This window comes from Cryptomeria japonica, chromosome 11 (genome assembly GCF_030272615.1).
Source record: "Cryptomeria japonica chromosome 11, Sugi_1.0, whole genome shotgun sequence".
In the NCBI taxonomy this organism is placed as follows: Eukaryota; Viridiplantae; Streptophyta; class Pinopsida; order Cupressales; family Cupressaceae; genus Cryptomeria; species Cryptomeria japonica.
Window position 1 is genome coordinate 536,885,273 of NC_081415.1, and position 20,165 is coordinate 536,905,437.

Below are 20,165 nucleotides of genomic sequence, written 5' to 3' on the forward strand. Positions count from 1 at the left end.
AGATATAATTTTAACTTTTTAATTTAAAATTATTGTAATTTATTATTATAAATATTTTAATCAATTAAACTATAAATTTAACTAAAATAAATTATTTTTTGATTTATAATTTATATATATTTTTTAACTAAATAATTACTAGTTAAGATTATTATAATCGAAATAATTAGTTTTATTCTTAATTTTCTATAATAATTAAACTATAGTTATAATTTTAGTTATTATTAATTATTAGATTAGATAATAATTATGATCATCGTGGTAGATATTATAATACTAATAAAAAAGTGAGAAAAGTAAATGACATGGTAAATATTATGAAGATGGTGCATGAGGTGAATATTAAAGAAAAGAAGCTATATGCATGTAAAATTATTATAATTTACTATCATAAGTATTTTGATCAATTATATTATCTCTAATTTTAATTAATTATTTTTTGATTTATAATCATTTGATAATTTTAACTAAATAATTATTAATTAAGATTATTATAATATTAATAATAAATTATAATCTTAATTTTCTATAATAATTAAATTATAATTATAATTATAGTTATTATTAAATATTATTATTATCATTTAAGTTAAAATTAAGATTTAATAATGATTATGATTATAACTATTCAATAATTAAATTACAATATTAAAAAGACAAGTAGTAACCACTGAACTTTTATAACCATACACTTTTTAACCTATGAAATTTTTGTTACACTTTATCTAAACTAATAAAAATGTTTCCAATGCAATACAAAATGCACTCTTAATTTTTCACTTCTTGTTCGATAGGACTGCCTGGAAAGTCTCCTTACCGTCTCCATCCCTATCGACTACCTTTATTTCATGTTCCAGATGATTCTTACAATGCAGATTCCACCGCCTTAATTTTTCACTTCTTGTTCGATTGGAATGCCTGGAAAGTCTCCTTACGGTCTCCATCCCTATCGACTACCTTTGTTTCATGTTCCAGATGATTCTTACAATGCAGATTCCACCGCTTAAATTCCATCTTATCCAGTCTCCCATCATACATGGGAGCCATGACAGCCAAGTATGGGACTACCACTTTGTACAAGTCACCTTTTCTCATAAAGCCGTGGGCGTAGCGTTTGCATGACAAAATGCTACAAATTAAAATGGAAAAATCTTGTCTGCTGGCACTCGGACGATTCGGACCTTATCGTATCGGTATATCCAATGCAATTAATTGTATACTATAATCCGACCTTATCTTGTCGTCAATCAAAATGCATTTCTTTGTTACCGAGGCCAACTTGATCCCACAGATTCCTCCATCTATATATATATACACATATGCTTTTTGGTTCTGACTCGAAGTTACTCATTACCTGAGAGTGTTTAGAGAAAAAAGAGTATCTACCCTGAAGGGTTTTTTGTCACAGCAATATTTCTTTCCCCAGGTGACAGATAAGCAGACATTATGGGTAAGGGAGGCAAGTCTGAGACGGAGGGTCAAAATGGAGAAGAAGTTACAGAGAACATGGCTGCATGGTTGTGTGGGATCAATACGCTCCGCATTCAGCCCTTTAAACTTCCCCCCCTTGGTAATTTGATTTCGAGGTTTTCCTTTGTGAAAAGATCCGAAATTTTCTACAGTCCTTGGTAATTAGTGACAGATTTTGGGCGCGTTTTTGCAGGTCCTCATGACGCAAGAGTGCGCATGAAGGCTGTGGGTATCTGTGGCAGTGACGTACACTATCTCAAGGTTGGTAATTTTTAGGACCCATCAACTTTTAAATTCTGGATAGATTCCTGTTTCTTAGTACCCATCACAATATTGAGTTCATCGATATTCCTCGTGGATTTTTTCTACTTTTAGCAGTCATCAAATATTGATTGGATTGTAGTGGGGTCAAACAGTAATTAACTAAATATAATTTATTTTATTCTGAGTTGAGTTTCTGCATCTGGTGAGTGCCAGTTAGATTGTCAAATTTTTGTTTTAAGATCACACAGACTGCATGATTGAGAGATTTCAATTGAGAAAAGAAAAGAAAAAGCAGGAGGGGTTTTATTTAAAGTTTTGATTGTGATCAGTTATATCCTTCCTTTCATTCACAAGCGTAAACGGAAAGCTCTGGGATGGTCTATTTTCGGATGAGAAAGAATTTGAAGATATTTTTGTTTTCGATGCTAATACTCTTGTTTAGTTTATGAGTACGATCAAGTCGAAGGATGGAAATGCTTGAATAGCTGGTTGTTGAAGTATTTTTTTGCAGCTTAGCTGCCTAGGTCAAGTCCAAGAATGAACTAGTTTAACTGGTTACTGTAGTAGTTTTTTTGCAGTTTAGCTTCTTGGATCGAGTCCAAGAATGAACTAGATTTAATAGCAGGTAATTGAAGTATTTTTTTTTCAGCATAGATGCCCTCTATCTCCAGGCTATCTGTGCTCATATCTAGATGCTCTAAACATATTTGATATAATCAATATCAGTAGATTTCCACAATCCATTAGTATGTCTATACTAGCTTCTTGATTTCCCGACTACGCATAGGCCAAATCTTCTCCATTAACAAATCCAGAAGCTCATATAGACATATTTGATATAAGTTCTCACTTGTTTTTCAGCATATGGCTACTGTGGTTTATTTTTCCCTTTTTAATCAACATTATAGTTTACAAATATTAATAGTAAAACGAAATACTCATTTGGTTGCAGCATTTTCGGTTGGCTGATTTCATTGTGAAAGAACCCATGGTGATCGGGCATGAATGTGCAGGAGTTATTGAAGAAGTGGGTAGTGAAGTGAAACATCTGGTTGCCGGTGACCGAGTTGCTCTGGAGCCTGGAATTTCATGCTGGCGTTGCAATTACTGCAGAGAGGGTTCTTATAATCTGTGTCCTGACATGGAGTTCTTTGCAACACCTCCAGTGCATGGTTCCTTGGCCAATCAGGTTTGCTTATTCCCCACTTTCCTTTTGCTTTCTTTGTTTCTCAATTAGAAGGTTACATATGCTAGTTTTATGGCTGCATTGCTTCTTTCCTTTAAGGTAAATACTGAATAGATCACAAGTCATATGAGAGGCTCTTATTGTGTAGATCAGAAGTAAAATCATTGGAGCAAGATAAATTGAAGTAACCTCATCCCTGAAATAATACAGTTCTTGTACCCTTGTTTATACTAGTATGATCTATTGCTTCTTTGGTTTTGGCCTTTTGGGTATGTAGATCCCAAGTTATTTCAGAGTTTAATTGTGTAGATCAGAAGTAAAATCACCGGAGCAGTATAAGTTTAAAGTAATCCCATGCCTAATAATGCAGTTGTTGTACCCGTGATTCACATTTTGTGGACATTAGGTAACTTCTTCAGTGCTCATAGAGTTTTTGCAATGGCCAAAAAAATGATCATTTATTGCGACATGTAATTATTGTTTGTATATATCATTATTATCTGATATTACAGCCAAAATACCATTTTTCCTTAAGTGGAACAGGTAGAATGTGCTTTTCAGGGGCATGTTGAACCTGGTCGATTTTTCATAAGTGATATCCATGCCCTCTTGTTTTTTCTTGCCTTTTATAAAAATCATTGGGGAAAATTTCAATGACAATGGACTGGAAGATATCTAATTCTACATTAAGAGTTTTCCAGCATTTTGGAGTTATCCTGCACAAGATGTTCTTTCTGTAATACTTGTGGTGATTCTGACCATAATGATCAACTTTATAAGCCTGAGAGCGGTAGACAATGATGATTGTGGAACTTGACCGTTATTCAATTTGATGAAGGGATTTTGCTACTGTAAACTAGATTTATTATAAGGGATTTTTTAAAATAAATTCTATCTATGATATGTTAAAGAAGTATGTTACTTTCAATAAATACATATTGCAGCCATATAATAATCTTTGGCCACCAAGGGTTTGTAACTTTGTGCATGTTATAGAACAGAGTTTTATATCTAACAATTCATCACCATTATATGCGAGTAACAGTGAGCAGAGAGAACTTAAACAGGATTGATAATCCAATCTACTCTAATGTCCTAAATCCCAAGAGCTATCTTAAACTAACAATCAAATACATTCAAAATAAATTGTACATTGTTATACGCCCTTTAATGCACATTCTATTTTTCTAACATAAATTTCTTGTGCCAGATATTCATAATCTCTTTTTAGCTCAAGGTGAATAAAATGGTCAAAAGAAAAAAGAGATTATATTCTTAAGCTAGCCTTTGCATCCTATTATATTTCCAATTTACTTTATCGTATTGTCCTAAATTGTTCTCCACTAAACTGAACTTTATCTCTTAATTTGGAAACGATAGAGCATCCGATCTTTCGTGAAAAGGAACAGCCAAAACAAATCTTATCTCAGTATCATGCAAACTATATGTACGTTGATGTGCATGTAGATTCTATCACTAATATCCTTTGTTGTTATTTGATGTATATGACAGTCTCATGCTTTATTCACAAGCAATATTTTCCTGTGAAATATTTTGAGATTATTACAGCCATAGTTAGCTAAATTATATAGCTACAGTTGTGATAAATTGTAGTACAACCCCATGTCCCGTCTCCTGAAGTGCATTTTCTGCCTAAATTTAAACAGTTGGAGTGTTCCCGTTCAAATTTAAAATTGTGGAAAAAGGATAATTTAGAATCTTATTTTAGTGGAGCAGCTACTGTTTAGGAATTGAAAATAGGCTGTGGAAAAATGTGGGGGCTGGAAATTAGCAGCAACTACATATTGAGAAAAATGTCAGGTGGCTCCATAAATTTCTCTCTCTCTTTTCATTTGCCTTAAAATTTTACCTACAAAAATTATTATTAATACTATTCGTTCATAAATGGAAATAAACAACAATTGCATATTTTTAAGTTGACTCAAAATTAAGCAGCAAAATTAAATATTCATGGTGCCACCAGCTCCACAAATTACTCCTAAAAGATTTGAGCAGTGGCTGCTAGCCAAAATAAGTTAAGCAGCCACCTGGGAACCTGCCCTAAAGAGTTTTATCATTAGGAGTGTTTCAAGTCTAGGAGATGATCTCCTCTCACTACATATGGAAACAATGCAAAATGGAACAATTAATTGTCTACAAAAATTGGTGTTTATTCTGAATATCAAAGATTTGTTATCTCACAAATTTGTAACGATTCACTTCTAAACAGCCATACCTTCCAAGCATTGCCTATTTTATATGCTAGTGGTAGCAGAATAAGGGTTGGTTTTATCTTGTTTAAAAATTCAAGATTTCTGTTTGGTGTATAGCTGTGTTTTACTTGATTCTTTTAAATCATATTTCTTTTCATAGATTCTCCAGATTTCTATTTTGTTTTATTCCAATAGTCGAGTTAAATTGCTGTTCAGAAGCATTACAAGTAAACTGCTTTAAACTGAATAGTCAAGGTCATTAGTTGAAATATCATTTGGCTCCTAGGAGTCTAGAGTTGGGGTAGTTAAGGGTATAGCTCCTGAAGTCTGCTCTCTGAAATATGAACTTGGGTTTCCTGTGGCAAATCGCTTCCAATTTGACAGACCTATAGAGAGTAACTGTACAATAGTTCAGGCAAAGACTCACTTTGTTGCAGTCATTTAACATGATGCTGATTTGTGCGTCATAAAGCTTCTTCTCAATTTGTAACCAACAATTGTAACATTTTGTGCATGTTCATTTTCTAAGTAATTCCTAAAAAAGTTTCTTAAATTGCTTTATGACATTATTTGCATCTTTCATTACCATCATTTGAAAGAATTCTTTATATCATTATAGCCCATGATATTTTGAACTGACTGTCAATTTATTTCCTCATCTTTGGTGTGTGGACATTTTTAGCCCTAATGTGCCTCACATTTTTAAAGTGAGGCTACAAGCATTGAGAGTAACTACAAAGTGACCATTAATAGGGATATTTTCAGAGTAGTATACCCTAAAGATAAGAGTCATAAGGAAAGAAATGAGAGAAATTTGGGAGTAGCATGAAAATTAATAACACTACTCTTGAAGGTGCCAATCTGTTTTAGCTGTCAATTTTATGAAATGACATGTGCAAGAGTTGGATTTTTGGGGTACATCAGGTTATGTCCTGTAAAAAATTTTATGAGGTACGGGTCAGTAGATACTTTGAACAGACACAAACACATGGACAATTTGCCAGTGAATTAATTGTGTCAAGGATATATTTCTATTAGCATCTTCAGATATCATTTGCTAGGTTGGTACAGATGTTTGTTATAAATAATTGTGGAATCATTCATCAATTTGAATTTGTAGAATAGCGTGTTTAGGGAGGAATGATTTTCCTTACTGTTCATGTTGTCAACCATAATTCTTCATGATGATACGAGGATAGTGTAGGATAGCTTGTGTGGTGAGGTGATATTCTCCTCACTGTTAATTGCGTTGAATCATAATCTTTCATAATGGTAGAAGTCAAGCATGTTTCTCCTGTAGTTATTGTTACCGAATTATCAATGAAGTGCATTCTGTCATGATTGATTTCAATTTAGAACATGCCCGAGTAGATGATTAGGCTGTGAAGTGATTCTGCCACAAGACCCCCAGTTAGTGCCTATAGTTTTTTTCAGCCCAAACCTCTGTTTTGTGAACTTTGACCTGACATAAAAACTTGGCTATGACTGTTATATCTGAACAACTTGCCAAGATAATTATAATTTCATGTAATTCCTCAAAATCTAACATTTTGACTAGCCTGTAGTTTTTTCAGCCCAACCTCTTTTCGGTGAACCTGGACCTGACATAAAAACTTGGTTATGTGATGCAGACAAGATTGGGGGGTCTTATCAAACTACCCAATCTTGTCTGCATCAAATGGTATTTGAGCTAGTGTTCTTGAGCGTGTAGATAATTCACCGAATGTGAGGCAATCTACACTAGGACCTTGGGTTGGATGAAATGTGTATGAGAACATGTTGGTTGTCCTCCAATAGAGATTGAAGCTGAGTAGAAGGTGCACATAGTTCCTCAACTAAGAGAGAGTAGGTTGCGGAAGTGAGAGGTTTGTCTTCCAGAAATCTTTATTGGGCAGAGGATAAAATGTGATTTTTGTTGCAGGTTGGAAATGGTATGTGAAGATGAAAAAGAGGAAGAGTTTGGGGTTGGTTGCGGGCAATCCGTTTGGAATTTCAGTCCTTGTCAAGAGAGAAAGAATGTACATGGCTAGAATGAATGAAATGAGGAGTATGATGAGAGGCTTGGACCAAAGTAGCAATGGAAAAGAGAATAGAAGAGGAAAATATGGGTATAAGGGAGTACCATTATTTTTCTAACAAAGATACATTTGTAAATGAATTTGTGCATGCAGCTGCAGAGGAAAGAGGAAAGAATACAACAGTGTGCCTTAATGATGGCATGGAGGAAGAGAGCAAAGGTGAAGTTGTAGAGTTGAGAATGAGAAAGAGGAGAGTGTAGCAGTGGATGAGAATCCTTCGGAGGACAATAAGGTATTTGAAAGTGCGGCCGAGAGTGAAGATGTTGCAGTAGTGACAGAGAAAGAGGTAATGCACAAAATTTTTCATTTTTATGCTGAAGAGAATGGATTAAATAAAGATGAAAATATTCTAGTAGATAGTGAGAAGATGAATGTTGCAGTGACAATGGAGGAAGAGGTAAAACCATATTTTCTTGAATTTATGAAAGATGATTTGTATGTTGAGAAGCATGATGTAGTGAATATAGAGATGGAAAAGAAGGTGAATGCAAAGATAGATTTTATTAGTGTTGATCTATATGCAAATAAACTGATATATTTGGTGGTGGTGGCCAGAATATGGTGGGTTGGATTCCATGAGAGAAGATAAGAGTAGAAATTTCAATTGGTAGAGGTCAGATTATGTTGGAGTAGATTCCATGTTGAGGAAGAGGAGTGAAGAGCAGATATGGTGGAGAAGGATGACGAATGTTCCAACCTAGATGTTGGAAGAGTTGAAGGAAGAAGTCTTTTTATGATCCTAATGCAATAATGGAGTTTGCTACAAGTTGCTTACAACTTGAGAGGATAGTTATCCGATCCAACTCCATTTTGTGAGCCCCAAACTTCTTACCTGGTGTGTCTGATGCAAGAGCATCTTCGCTCACAAGCAATCTTGCATCACAAAAAGAATGATTTTCTTTTCATGTTCAAGTTTTTCAATTTCGGTGTAGGTTGGAGCTTCAAGAACATATTTTCAAGTGTTGAAAGATAAAATACTGGTTTTATCAATACTTGGCTTTCAATTCAAAAATAAGAGGCAAACAGAGCGTTTTATGTGTTATATTGCATTATTTCAAGGTTTCAGTTATTAAAGGGATGCATTGGCATATTATAAACTGAAGATAAATCAATTTACTCAATTTGGATGCCTAGGATACTATTCATAAGGCAATTTACCATTGGCATTCCATTCTTGTTTTATTCTTTCATTTCAGGTGCCTAAAATGGAGGCAAAAGCTAGTAATTTTTGAGAAAATAATTAAAAACTCTTCAATTTCCCAAAGGGCACGACTTGGTTCTTGCTTTTATTCATTTCTTAAATGCATCTACAATAACAGGTCATTGGATATGGTGCAACAAGGTTGTGTTTCATATTCTAGAGCATTTAATGAGGAATTTCAAGCAAATATAGGCTTCTTTGAAAAGACAATCGATGGAAAATGAAAGAGCAGATTTGTGTGCCTCTTTGTGATGCCTAACAAGGGTTCTAGTCTCTATAAAATGCAGCCATCGATGGTGTTTAGAAGCAACAATCAACAGCAGCAAGGTTGGAGAAAGAACTTGCAGGTTGCTCCGAGAATTGGATAGGGAAGAGTGTAGGCAATTATATTGCCAAGAAGAGAAAGATAGAAGAAGAGAGAAGAATTTGCAGGTGTTTTTGAGGTGTTCAAGGCAGCCACGAGAGCTGTAGGATGAAGAAAAATATCAGACTTCAAATGTGGAGTGAAGCCAAGAAGGTGCAAAGGCTTGAAGCTTTGAAGACTTGTAGGCATGAAGAACAAACCACTATTGGATTATCCTAACTAGGGAATCAAAATATGATAATGCTTTCTCCTGAGAACTTGTGGACAATAAAAATTAACTCTAGGCACCTTATAAATCTTACTGCATTATTGCTTCATCTGTATTCTAGCACATTTGTGTCTCTCAATTAAGGAGGGTCTTTTTGGTTATTGAAATCTAATAGCCTCATGAGAATAGTTTCTATGTTCTTATCTTGCATGCATCATCTTGGTCAGATGGGATATATTCCTTCAATATGCTTCTTTAAAGTACTATCTTCCTGCTTTTAGATGCATGGCTAGCGTTAATACACCAGAAACAATTGTCTCATTTTGCATTGCAGGTTGTACATCCTGCAAATTTGTGTTTCAAGTTGCCAGACAATGTGAGTCTAGAGGAAGGTGCGATGTGTGAGCCATTGAGTGTTGGCGTTCATGCTTGTCGCCGTGCTTCTGTAGGTGCTGAAACCAACATCTTGATCATGGGGGCTGGTCCTATTGGCCTTGTTACAATGTTATCTGCACGTGCATTTGGAGCACCACGCATAATTATTGCTGATGTAGATGAACAACGTTTATCTGTGGCTAGAACATTGGGAGCTGATGGCTCCATTCTTGTCTCCATGAAATCGGAGGTATAATAATTCTCCAGGATTCTTTGTAATTTTCATGTTTGGCTGCTGCCTGTATGGTAATTCTGGTTGTTTTTTAGGATATTGAAGAAGAAGTCAACCGAATACAACATTTAATGGGAGGAACTATACATGTAACATTTGATTGTGCTGGTTTTGAAAAAACCATGACCACAGCACTAAAGGCTACTTCTTCAGGTGGTAAGGTATGCCTCATTGGAATGGGTCATAACGAAATGACTGTGCCACTCACTCCAGCTGCTGCAAGGTATTGTCTTTCTAACACTGCATTCCAGAGGTCTTACTGATTGCTTCATTTACCATCACTAGCAAGTTTTTCTGTTAGCTTTGGCACTCTCCAAAATACTTGTTTAGCTTAATTTTTTGTGTTATTCTAGTTGCAGGGAAGTAGATGTGTTTAACTGATTGTTTCATTTAGAATCACTAACAAATTTTCTGTCAGCACTGGCATTTTCCAAAAGATTTATTTAGGTTAGAATTTTGTGTTATTCTTATTTTTATTGCAGGGAAGTAGATATTGTTGGCGTCTTCCGCTACAAAAACACATGGCCTCTGTGTCTTGAATTCTTGAGTACTGGAAAGGTGGATGTGAAACCTTTGATCACCCATCGGTTTGGCTTTTCACAGAAGGAAGTGGATGAAGCCTTTGAAACTAGTGCTCGTGGGGGAAATGCAATCAAAGTCATGTTTAATCTTTGAAAAAAATATGTTACAGAGATCCTGGATGCAAATGTCTATTTAGTGACTGTCTAGTTCCGTTTACTTGGTATATGCTATCGATAAAAAAAAGGTAAAAAAGGAAATATTTATATGGTATTCAGTACGGCTTGTACAGTACCGAGTATTGAAGTTGAAACTAGTGCTTGTGGGGGATATGCAATCAAAGTCATGTTTAATCTTTGAGAAAATATTCAAACTAGTGCTGGTGGGGGAAATAATGCAATCAGAGTCATATTTAATCTTTGAGAAAAGTGACAAGTATGGTACAGAGATCACAGAGATCCTGGATGCAAATGTTTATGTAGTCACTGTCTAGTTCCATTTCAGTAAACTTATATATGATATCAATAAAAATAGGGTACTGAGTATTGAAGTTGAAGCGTGTTCCGTTAGTGTTTCTAATTGTTACATTGCAATTTTAGATGAATATTTTTTACTGAAGTCTGTTTACTACAATTCGGAGGTTTCTGTCAAACGTTTAAGGCTTTGTCTGGGATCAGGTGTTGGTATATACCTACGATGCCATTTGTTCTGGCTTATACATAACTTGATCCGGGGAGCAAGCAATGGAACCCATCACTTTTTGATTAGGGAATATGCATCCTATATGACTGTTATAAAGTTCATGGATTCAGAAAGTTAGACTCATAGGATGGTTATTTCTTAAATTGCTATGGTTGTGAAATTTATGCCTCTTCCTGTACTGCTATAGGCAGTTTCTGTGGACAGTTATATAAGCTTGCAATGATTCCTTTGGCTTCTATTTATCAACTGTTAACTTAATGGTGTACATTCATCAGAACTCAATGAAGCAATGCATGGCATCTCTATGTTTCTCTAATAAACATAAGATGTTTAGATAATAAAGTATGGTATGGGTTCTGTTTAGCAATGAAGTTATATTACTTAGGCCTGAATGTGCATGCGATGTTTAACTTCATATCCAACTTCTTCTAAATTGACATAAGATTCCATTTGTTCTAGTGATATGGCTTTTGTTTGTACAGGTGAGATTATGCACATTGCAGGATTATACACACATTATGTCCTGAAGGGATTACAATAAAAAAATCTCTCTAAAGGTAAATGAACTGAAGCCTCCTTTTGGTTATGCCATTCTCCTCAATGTCACGTTCATGTGTATCATTCCTAATATTTTTTTGGAAATTATTATATACTAATTTGTTTTAGAGCTATTTACACGGATGGTTATTTCAAGTTAATTAGAACAAAATAACTTTAGAAGAACTTGAGGTGTCTTCAAGGGGCAGCCATGTTGCCGTTAATGGGAAATTAAGTAACAAGATGCTGTGAGAAAATACAAATAGAATGTAGTTAAGAGGGTGTGAAAGGTCTGTGTTGCTAGGTATTATCAAAAATGCCTTGTTAAAAAAGAAATAGAGGATGCCCTAAGGTCCACAAGAAGGAAAATGCTGTATAAGAAATGGACAAAGCTACTACTGACTGATTAATTCATCGAAACTCTTTGAAGTTACATAAGCATGGCTTAATTGTCATTGAATTTAGCTGGAATTATATATTCACACATTGATATATATTTATACATCAATATACACAAATGTATATGGATATGTATTTATATATTGTAAGAGTGAAAATTGCGTCCCTAGTAACTTTTCCCACATGTTGCGTTGACCCTTTGTTTCTAGTGCAATAGTATGATGTATTTCTATGCAAAAGTTGGCATTTTGACCCAACTTTCCATCAAAGGATCCAAATTCAACTTTCACATGCCCCGTTTTATGCCATAGGTCAATCTCTCATTCTCTCATTTCCATCCCTAAACCTACTTCAAGACCACATGTAGTCGTGATCTGCAAATTTCAAAATCAAATTTAATCTTGAACCCAAAGCCAACTTGCCTTGAGCTAGCTGTTGCCCCTTGTTTCAGGTGTGAACAAATTTGCATGCTAAGGTGTTGTATTAAAGGATAAGAATTCTAACATTTAATCAATCAAGGGATAAAGGAGCAACACGCTTTAGCATCACATCTTCGTTACCAAAGCACTTAGAACAAACATACTATGAATATCTAGAATCATGAAGATACATACAAATATGAGTTTGCTTGGTGTGTCTACAAACTTATTGATACCATTGAATCAAGCAAGAGTTGTGACCAATTGTACTTTTTTGCACAGTCTTGTCTCAGGTTATTGTAGGTGAAAACACTTGTGAAGAAACCATACATGTAGTTTTGGTCCAACAATGTTAGTTTCAAGACTGCAGAATAGAGGACATTTGCATTAACAATCTATTTGGGTCTTGGTTGATGCACATTTGATTGCTGATTACCGAGATGAATAACAAAACATTATTTACATTAGAATATTTCTCATTGTTCTTAGAGCGATGTATGGCTATGCCCCTTTATCAATTTGTTATTTATATGTGTAAATATTTCAATTTTGTATCGAGACTCAACTCCTTTATCTAGGTTAGTTGCTATATTGTCTGCTAAATTAATTATTCTAATTAAATTGAGAATTACATTTATTTCTTTCTATTTTTATGAACTTGACATTTCTTAGATCCCCTAGAGTTTTACTTTACAATTTGTCTTTTCTTTCTTGTTGATTCAGATTTGATGTTTTTATTTTGCATTTATCTTTTATTTCAGACTGCAAATTATTATCTCATTGCTTTGATTTACTTTGGGTCTGGGTCTGGGTCTGGTTTTTCATATCTTTCATCTATTGTTGATTATTATATCTTTCCTTGTGGATCTTTTTGAGTTCTATACCTTAGATTTACCTTCATACGGTACCAAGGATTATAAGGTGTTTTCACACCATTAATTTTATCCTTTGATCTTTGATGCCATTGTTGATTATTATATCTTTCCTCGTGGATCTTTTTGAGCCTATACCTTAGATTTACCTTCATACGCATACCAAGGATTATAAGGTGTTTTCACATCATTAATTTTATCCTTTGATCCTTTTTTCATATGGATGATGATACATGTTCAATGAGTGAGTTGGTTTCATTTGTATTTTGTTTCTCTCCTCCATGGATCTTGTTAGTAGTTTTCTTTCAATTGTAGAGTGCTTGATGTTATTTGTCTGCTTGATTTATGATGATTGTAGTCCTTGTGTAATGGATGATGATGATGCAACATAACCTATTTGCAGTACATGTAGGGATGACGCTTTAAGTCATGAGGTTACACTTCTATTGACTATACTTGATGTTGATGTTGTTGTGACTTGTGATGCTATTCTTTTTGTTCCCTACTCTTACATTCATGTTCCTTTGAGCCTACATCTTATGAGGAGCCTACATATGGTGATGTGTTTCATCTTCATTTATACTTGATAATGTTTTACATGGTGATGATATGTCTTTCACATAACATTTAGATTATATAGGTAATCAAGATGATTCATTGCTTTGTTATGCATTACATAGTGATGTTTGTGCTCTTAGTGAGGTGTTCATGCTTCTTGACTTTAATTGTAGTCATGCTGTATCATTACATGTTAGGTCATTCTTAGTTGTACACTGAGCATATAGATGATATATGTTTTTGAATGAATTTAGAAGCAATTCAATTAATAAGGTTGTAAAATGATTTGATTTACATTATGCTACTTATAGTTCATTAACTACATTGACACATGGCCTCGTCTCTGTCTTTCACTACTATATCTTTAGATCGGTAATATGGCTACCCTTTCATTTATATGAAACTACTAGTCTTTCATTCTACCCATCTAAGAGGGCTTTGTTCATTCTTTGCCACCATCCTTCAAAACTCATGTACACTTCAACATAGATTAATAGTCCTTCATAAAACACCTACTTCATAGAATTATCATGTAGTAGGCCATTCTTATTAGTCATGGCTAGGGGACAAAAATATCTACTAGATCAATGGTTTTCAAGTCTAGAGATCTCAGTTTGTCTCCACTTGAGCTAACAACCAAGGTACATTAAGATTTAATTAAATGAATATCAAAATACTCGAGCTAAGATTTCTCATGGAAATTTATTACAGTTACATCTACATATATTCTACAAAAGGATAGGGAAAAGGTTAAAGTTAATTTAGATGTTTAGCCTTGAAACATTACATTTTTTTCTATTTTAAGTTAAATAGAAAAACTAATATTTATTTTTGGCTCTATGGAACTTTCACATGATAGTGTTATTTGAGAGCATTTAGCTGAGAAATTTATTACATAAATCAGCTACATCTAGAGATATTCTACAAAAGGATAGGTTAAAGTTAATTTAGATGTTTAGTCTCGAAACATTTGCTTCTATTTTAAATTCAATTGAAAAACTAATATTTATTTTTGGCTCTATGGAACTTTGACATGATAGTGTTATTTGAGAGCATTCAGCTTTGCTCACCATGGCTTATGTTGATTTGATTTTACAGCATGCTTTGGTTGATAATGCATCTACTTTACATATATGTAGTGAGGATTGTGTAAGAAGTTGCAATTGGATATGTTAAAATTGAAAACAGAGAAATTACTATTTGTAACTTCGAGAATTATGTACCCTTGTAATTTCATGTTGTGTTTTGTGCTCACTTTGGTGTCCATTCCTTAGTTTGCTTTTAAGTTTATTTGTGCTTTTAAGTTTATTTTAGCTTTTGCATTAGCCTTTCTTCTTCCCAATTTGCTTAGGTTTTGTCTTTCATGTTCCCTTTTTGGTGCCACCTTTGTGTTATCCTTGTGATTTTCTAGTGTCTTGTTGCTTTAGAACTGAAATTGTTTAGATATTAGGATGCCATACAAATGCCCACGAGATGAACTAGCGTTTTGTGATAATTATTCATTTGATGATAATTTTTGAGCATTTTTCTACTTGTCACGTTCTTGAATCAATAAAAACTACTCAAGATGATTCCAAATGGCTTGTTGGCTCTTTTCTTTGGCTTTTCTTACATTTTCAATCAGTTTTAAAAAAAAATTCTCGTGTCTCTCTTCATGAAACCTTGGCTCTTGTTCAATTCTCTCAAGTTTACACACAATTATTTCAAGCTCAACAATTCACTATAACACAATATATTTTTTAAGCTATCTTGTCTTCTTAGCTTCCTTTTCAGGTATATTATTCTTGTTATTGTCAATTTTATTATCCTTTTATTGTCATTGTTGTTCTTTTGTTGTTGTGCCCTTGAGCACTTTAGGATCTTTACATTCCTTTCCTTTGGTTTTAGCTTACACACTTGGGATAATAGCATCACACACTATGTGTTTATCTATCTTATCTATCTTGGTTGTTAGGAGGGAGAAATCCTGAAACAAGGGTTTGACTTGATGCAAACTTTCAAATAACCTTACATTCTTCATATTATTTGTATATACAAGGTTTTTTTGAGTGAGGATATCTAACTACTTGGGAGTTTGGTGATATCTTCTTATTCTTATTTCCTTGCCATTTCAATGTATATTTTTTTCAATATATTACTTTATTGTATTTTTGTTTTATCATACTTGCTACTAGTCATTTTTTCACATTTTCCAATTTTGTCATTATGTACTTGCAAGTTTTTTTTTTGGTAGAACGATGCTTCAAATTTTTTTGGTCATATGAGATGATAGGCAATGCACTAGCATCTTGAACAATGGCTTTCATAATGTGGTGCTAGATTCCTTCTTTCCCTTTTTTTCTAGTTTTGTAATAAAAATATCAACTATTATTTTATTTTCTATAAAATAGTACTTTATTTAATTCTTCAATGTTCTAGTTAATCAAAATATTTTATTTAAATTATTTTTAGAATTGTAGCTTTAATTTGTTAAATACTAGTAAATTAATATAACGTCTAATGTAAAATTAGCGAAAGACTAAATTGCAAATTTTCCTCTTTTACTCTACTAAAGGCTTTGATAATTCTAGTCAATAGTCAATGTTATTATTACTCTTACTACTACTTTGGGAGCAATTACTCAATATGCTATTTTATGTATGCTTAGTTGTATAGTATATAATATGTTATTATGGTGTCCATGGATTCATGTAATGAATGTAGTTCCATTTACCACAGATTAAAATAAAGAGTATTGAAACTAAGATTTAAACTCATAAAGCACACAAACATCCATTTACTCATTACTAGATGGTAGAGGAATCTATAGTTGTCACTAAACAAAATCAATCATCTAGATGGGTACCTAAGAAAAAAGACCACAATCAATCATCTACATAGGTACACAAGAAAAAATAACAAAACAAAGAACATTAAGAGGATACCTTCCAATTGCTAATTATTAGGTAGGATACCTACCAATTACCAATTGTTAAAAAATATCAATTGTATATATACATGAGCATACATAAAATATAGAAGAGGTATACAATGTAAATATAGTTACATGCCATTCACCAAAAATTAAAAAATTATATATAATTAGAGTGTAAAAATACTATAATCATATCCACAACACACTAAGGAGGTGGCCTTAAGGACTGTTGAACAATGAGCGACCATCAAGTTTTACTTATAAAGATATTTTATAAGAATTTTGAATTATAAAAGTTACTAGAAAATTTGTTCAACCTTTCATAAATTTTATTTTAGAGATTCTAGGAGTAGATTGATTCATTAGCTTGTTTCATATTTTTTTTTTTTAAGTTGCAACTTCATTACATTTTATAAATATGAATAAAATGAATTTTTTTTCTTCGTGTAATTATTTTTGAGTTTTCTTCATGATTGTTTTAAATTAGTTTAGAGTTGATTTGATGTAAATTTATATTTAGTTTTATTATTTTCATTTTATATTGTAAATTTTTTGTTTAAAGATTTTGTTTTGATTTTGAGTCATATAGATTGTAATCTAAAAACTAGAAGAATGAATTTCAAGAAGGAACACCCTCCTACTTTGTTCCCCACACTTTCTATGAATCTTATCCTAGTGGGTGACTATATATAAGACCTACCATTACTAGATAGATATTCTCTTGCAGTCATTTGATATGATTGCATAGGCTAGCAATCTCTACTTGTGATGTTGTATATTGTTGAAACAATGACATACCCATAGGATCACTTGAGGATAGGGGAATCTATTATTTCCCATACCTCCTTTAACTCCCATCTATCCTACTTAATATGAAGATCACTCTACTTTACTACAACTCCCAAATAACCTACATGAGCTTGTCTAACATGATCAAGAAGTAATGCGAATAAAAAAATCTATTATGTTTCTATCTAATTTACCAATACCATAGGTACATCCCTCGTCGAGTACTCAATTATGGATGAGATGAGACTTACCTACCCACACATACTTGCTAGATAACACACATGTCATGAATGTTCTAGAGCTCTACTATATGCATTCCATACTACAAAAACACAAGTTATAATATCCAATACTACATATATTACATACTAGGATCATCAAGTCGTCAATCATTGTTTTTCTATCTACTATAGGGCACCGCCTCTGGCAATGTCTCTCTCCCCAATATCTCCTACATATTTTCCACTAAATGGAAAGTCATGTACCCCATCAACCTTTTCGGGGCACCTCCTATGTCATCCACACCTCCAACGTATAGTGATGCTCAATGATCCATCTCTCACCACTCCCTCTATAATTCTATCACTTCCAATATGCCATGAATGACACCTCCTTATTACTAGTAGAAACTTGTATTGCAAATGTAGGTGTCTCCATTTCACCTAGTTAAAATGGTGATAGATGACATTGGACACTTAGGGGCATTCCTTGTTGAATACCAAACTATTGTAGTACTTTCTCATAATGAGGCCTCTACAAAATGTTCTTTCTTTAACAAACTATTGTGAACAACTATTATGGTCCAATAATGTCTATCCTTAGGCAACTTTGTAGCCCTCCAACAAGGTCACTATTTGCAAGCGATCTATCAAATTACCTCTATAACCCCTCTAATATCCTACCTTCATGCCATCTCTCTAACTTGCTAGTATCCTAATAGGAGTTGTGAGGCATACCATCTCCAATGTTAGTGGAAAACCCAGTTGACCTAACCGTAATGCACTCATAGGGCCAACAATCTAGGATTATAAATTGCATGGGTACCACACTTCTCATAATAAAATCCATGCAATTCATGATATAGGTGCATGAGCATGTGTCAAACCAAGGAATATGTTGTACGATGCTTCTCCATACCCATGGTCATATGTATCAATCTATAAGAAAGGCCATTGTCATTGGGAACCACTGGTATAGCCAAAATGATCAAAGATCCACTCGAAAATTCATGATATGTTCCTTTGAGTAGTATCACAAAAATTCTACCTCGCTAAAATATGCATATAAGTATTTATATACTTGTGTGGTTTGGTTTGTGATACAAACCATTGTATTAGAAGTTTCAAGATCCTTCAAATATCCTCTAATGTAATCATGAACTTGAGGCAAATGAAAGCTGCAAATATTTGAGTCCCATCTCTCCACTATCATGGTGAACATCCATTAATCATAAGTTTATGCTCATTTTAGCCATGAACAAAATCTTACAAAATATGACTAGTTGTTTCTTAACCCATGGTTTCCATAAGGTGAAAACAAATGGCACAAAATTTGTTTTCAACATAAGCAACACACTTGATACCAACAATGTATAGAAAATGCGCTAGGAAACTAACATGACATTTGAAAGAAGAAAATGATAGATGAGGATGGAGGATGGGTGGATGATGCATCTACCGATGTGACATGCTCAATAATTTGAAACAACTATGGGACTACTACAAAAAGGCAAAGACTAGGAGGAAGTCGTTAACAAGTGTGGTGCCTACAAGTATGTTACCTCTATAGTAATTGAGCTCAACTAGGGCACAATATGGAAGATGAAGGAAAAATCCTAAATGAGTCCAAGTACTCTAAGAATAAGAATATTCAAAGATTAATCAAGCATACTAAATTCATTTATTCTGTAATGCTAATCAACTTAAGAGCAATTCATGTTCATTTCTTCTAATTACTTTTGAAGAGAAATTTGGATTAAAAATGGAGTATAATGCATAAACAAAAAACCTTTATTCTAAAAGATAATTTCATTTAGCAATCCAAGTGATTTAATAAATGTAGGTTCCACACACACACTTACTTTTCTTTTTTAATCTATGCCTATCTAGGTAAAAATTATTTCTTTATTTATTCTCAACCAAATAAATGATAGAAGGATCATTTGCATGAGATAGGGAAGGTAGGTGCAATCATTATTATTTAGTTCCATTCCTTTTAAGTACAACGAACACTCAGCAACCTGTAATGCCCCTCAAGTTGCGTTTTGATACATGTGTATATTTTGAGAGATGATTTGTATAGCTATACATGTATATTTGATAACAATGATTGTTTGTATCACCATTCTTTTTGTATTGGCATTAATATTAGATGCACTTTATGAGAGACTAATAATATTATTAAAGTATGTTTATTATGTTGTGATTTTAGTTGATCATGCACATGTATGATTATGTGATCGTTCTCATGATTTTGGTGATTGTACCTCAAGTCGGAAGATTGTATGCACTTGTACTGCTATATATATGTACATGTACACTTTATGTGTGTTGAGTGGTTACAAATATTGGGAATTTTTCCACCTAGCTTCATAGGTTTGAGTTATTCCCCAATGACGGTTATGGGGAGATATCACATTGGCCATATCCATTCTATGTTACCCATTATAATTGATTTGAATATGATTTCCTATTATTATGATCAATGGGGTACCCTAGATATCGTGATTAGTAGTGTTCCAAAAACCCTAATCCCTAAGTGGTCGAATAACACTGTGTTTGGATGTTTTTGTTAATATATATTTTT

General features: G+C 33.5%; 1 protein-coding gene across 1 annotated transcript; it reads left to right on the forward strand.

Moving 5' to 3' along the window:
• The first annotated feature begins 878 nt into the window (after nucleotides 1-878).
• On the forward strand, nucleotides 879-10,726 carry LOC131066481 (sorbitol dehydrogenase). The gene is made up of 6 exons (XM_058001254.2): nucleotides 879-1,570; nucleotides 1,664-1,731; nucleotides 2,687-2,923; nucleotides 9,319-9,609; nucleotides 9,687-9,874; nucleotides 10,134-10,726. Exons 1-6 carry the CDS (start codon nucleotides 1,447-1,449, stop codon nucleotides 10,324-10,326), a joined length of 1,101 nt encoding a protein of 366 aa, XP_057857237.2. The 5' UTR covers nucleotides 879-1,446; the 3' UTR covers nucleotides 10,327-10,726.
• The last annotated feature ends 9,439 nt before the right edge of the window (nucleotides 10,727-20,165 follow it).

What these genes read in the sequence shown, in the direction of transcription:
- LOC131066481 (XM_058001254.2), top strand. Translation starts at nt 1,447, where the DNA reads ATGGGTAAGGGAGGCAAGTCTGAGACGGAGGGTCAAAATGGAGAAGAA. An exon ending in GTGACGTACACTATCTCAAG is followed by an intron (nt 1,732 to 2,686) that starts GTTGGTAATTTT and finishes ATTTGGTTGCAG; the next exon opens with CATTTTCGGTTGGCTGATTT. An exon ending in CTCACTCCAGCTGCTGCAAG is followed by an intron (nt 9,875 to 10,133) that starts GTATTGTCTTTC and finishes TTTTTATTGCAG; the next exon opens with GGAAGTAGATATTGTTGGCG.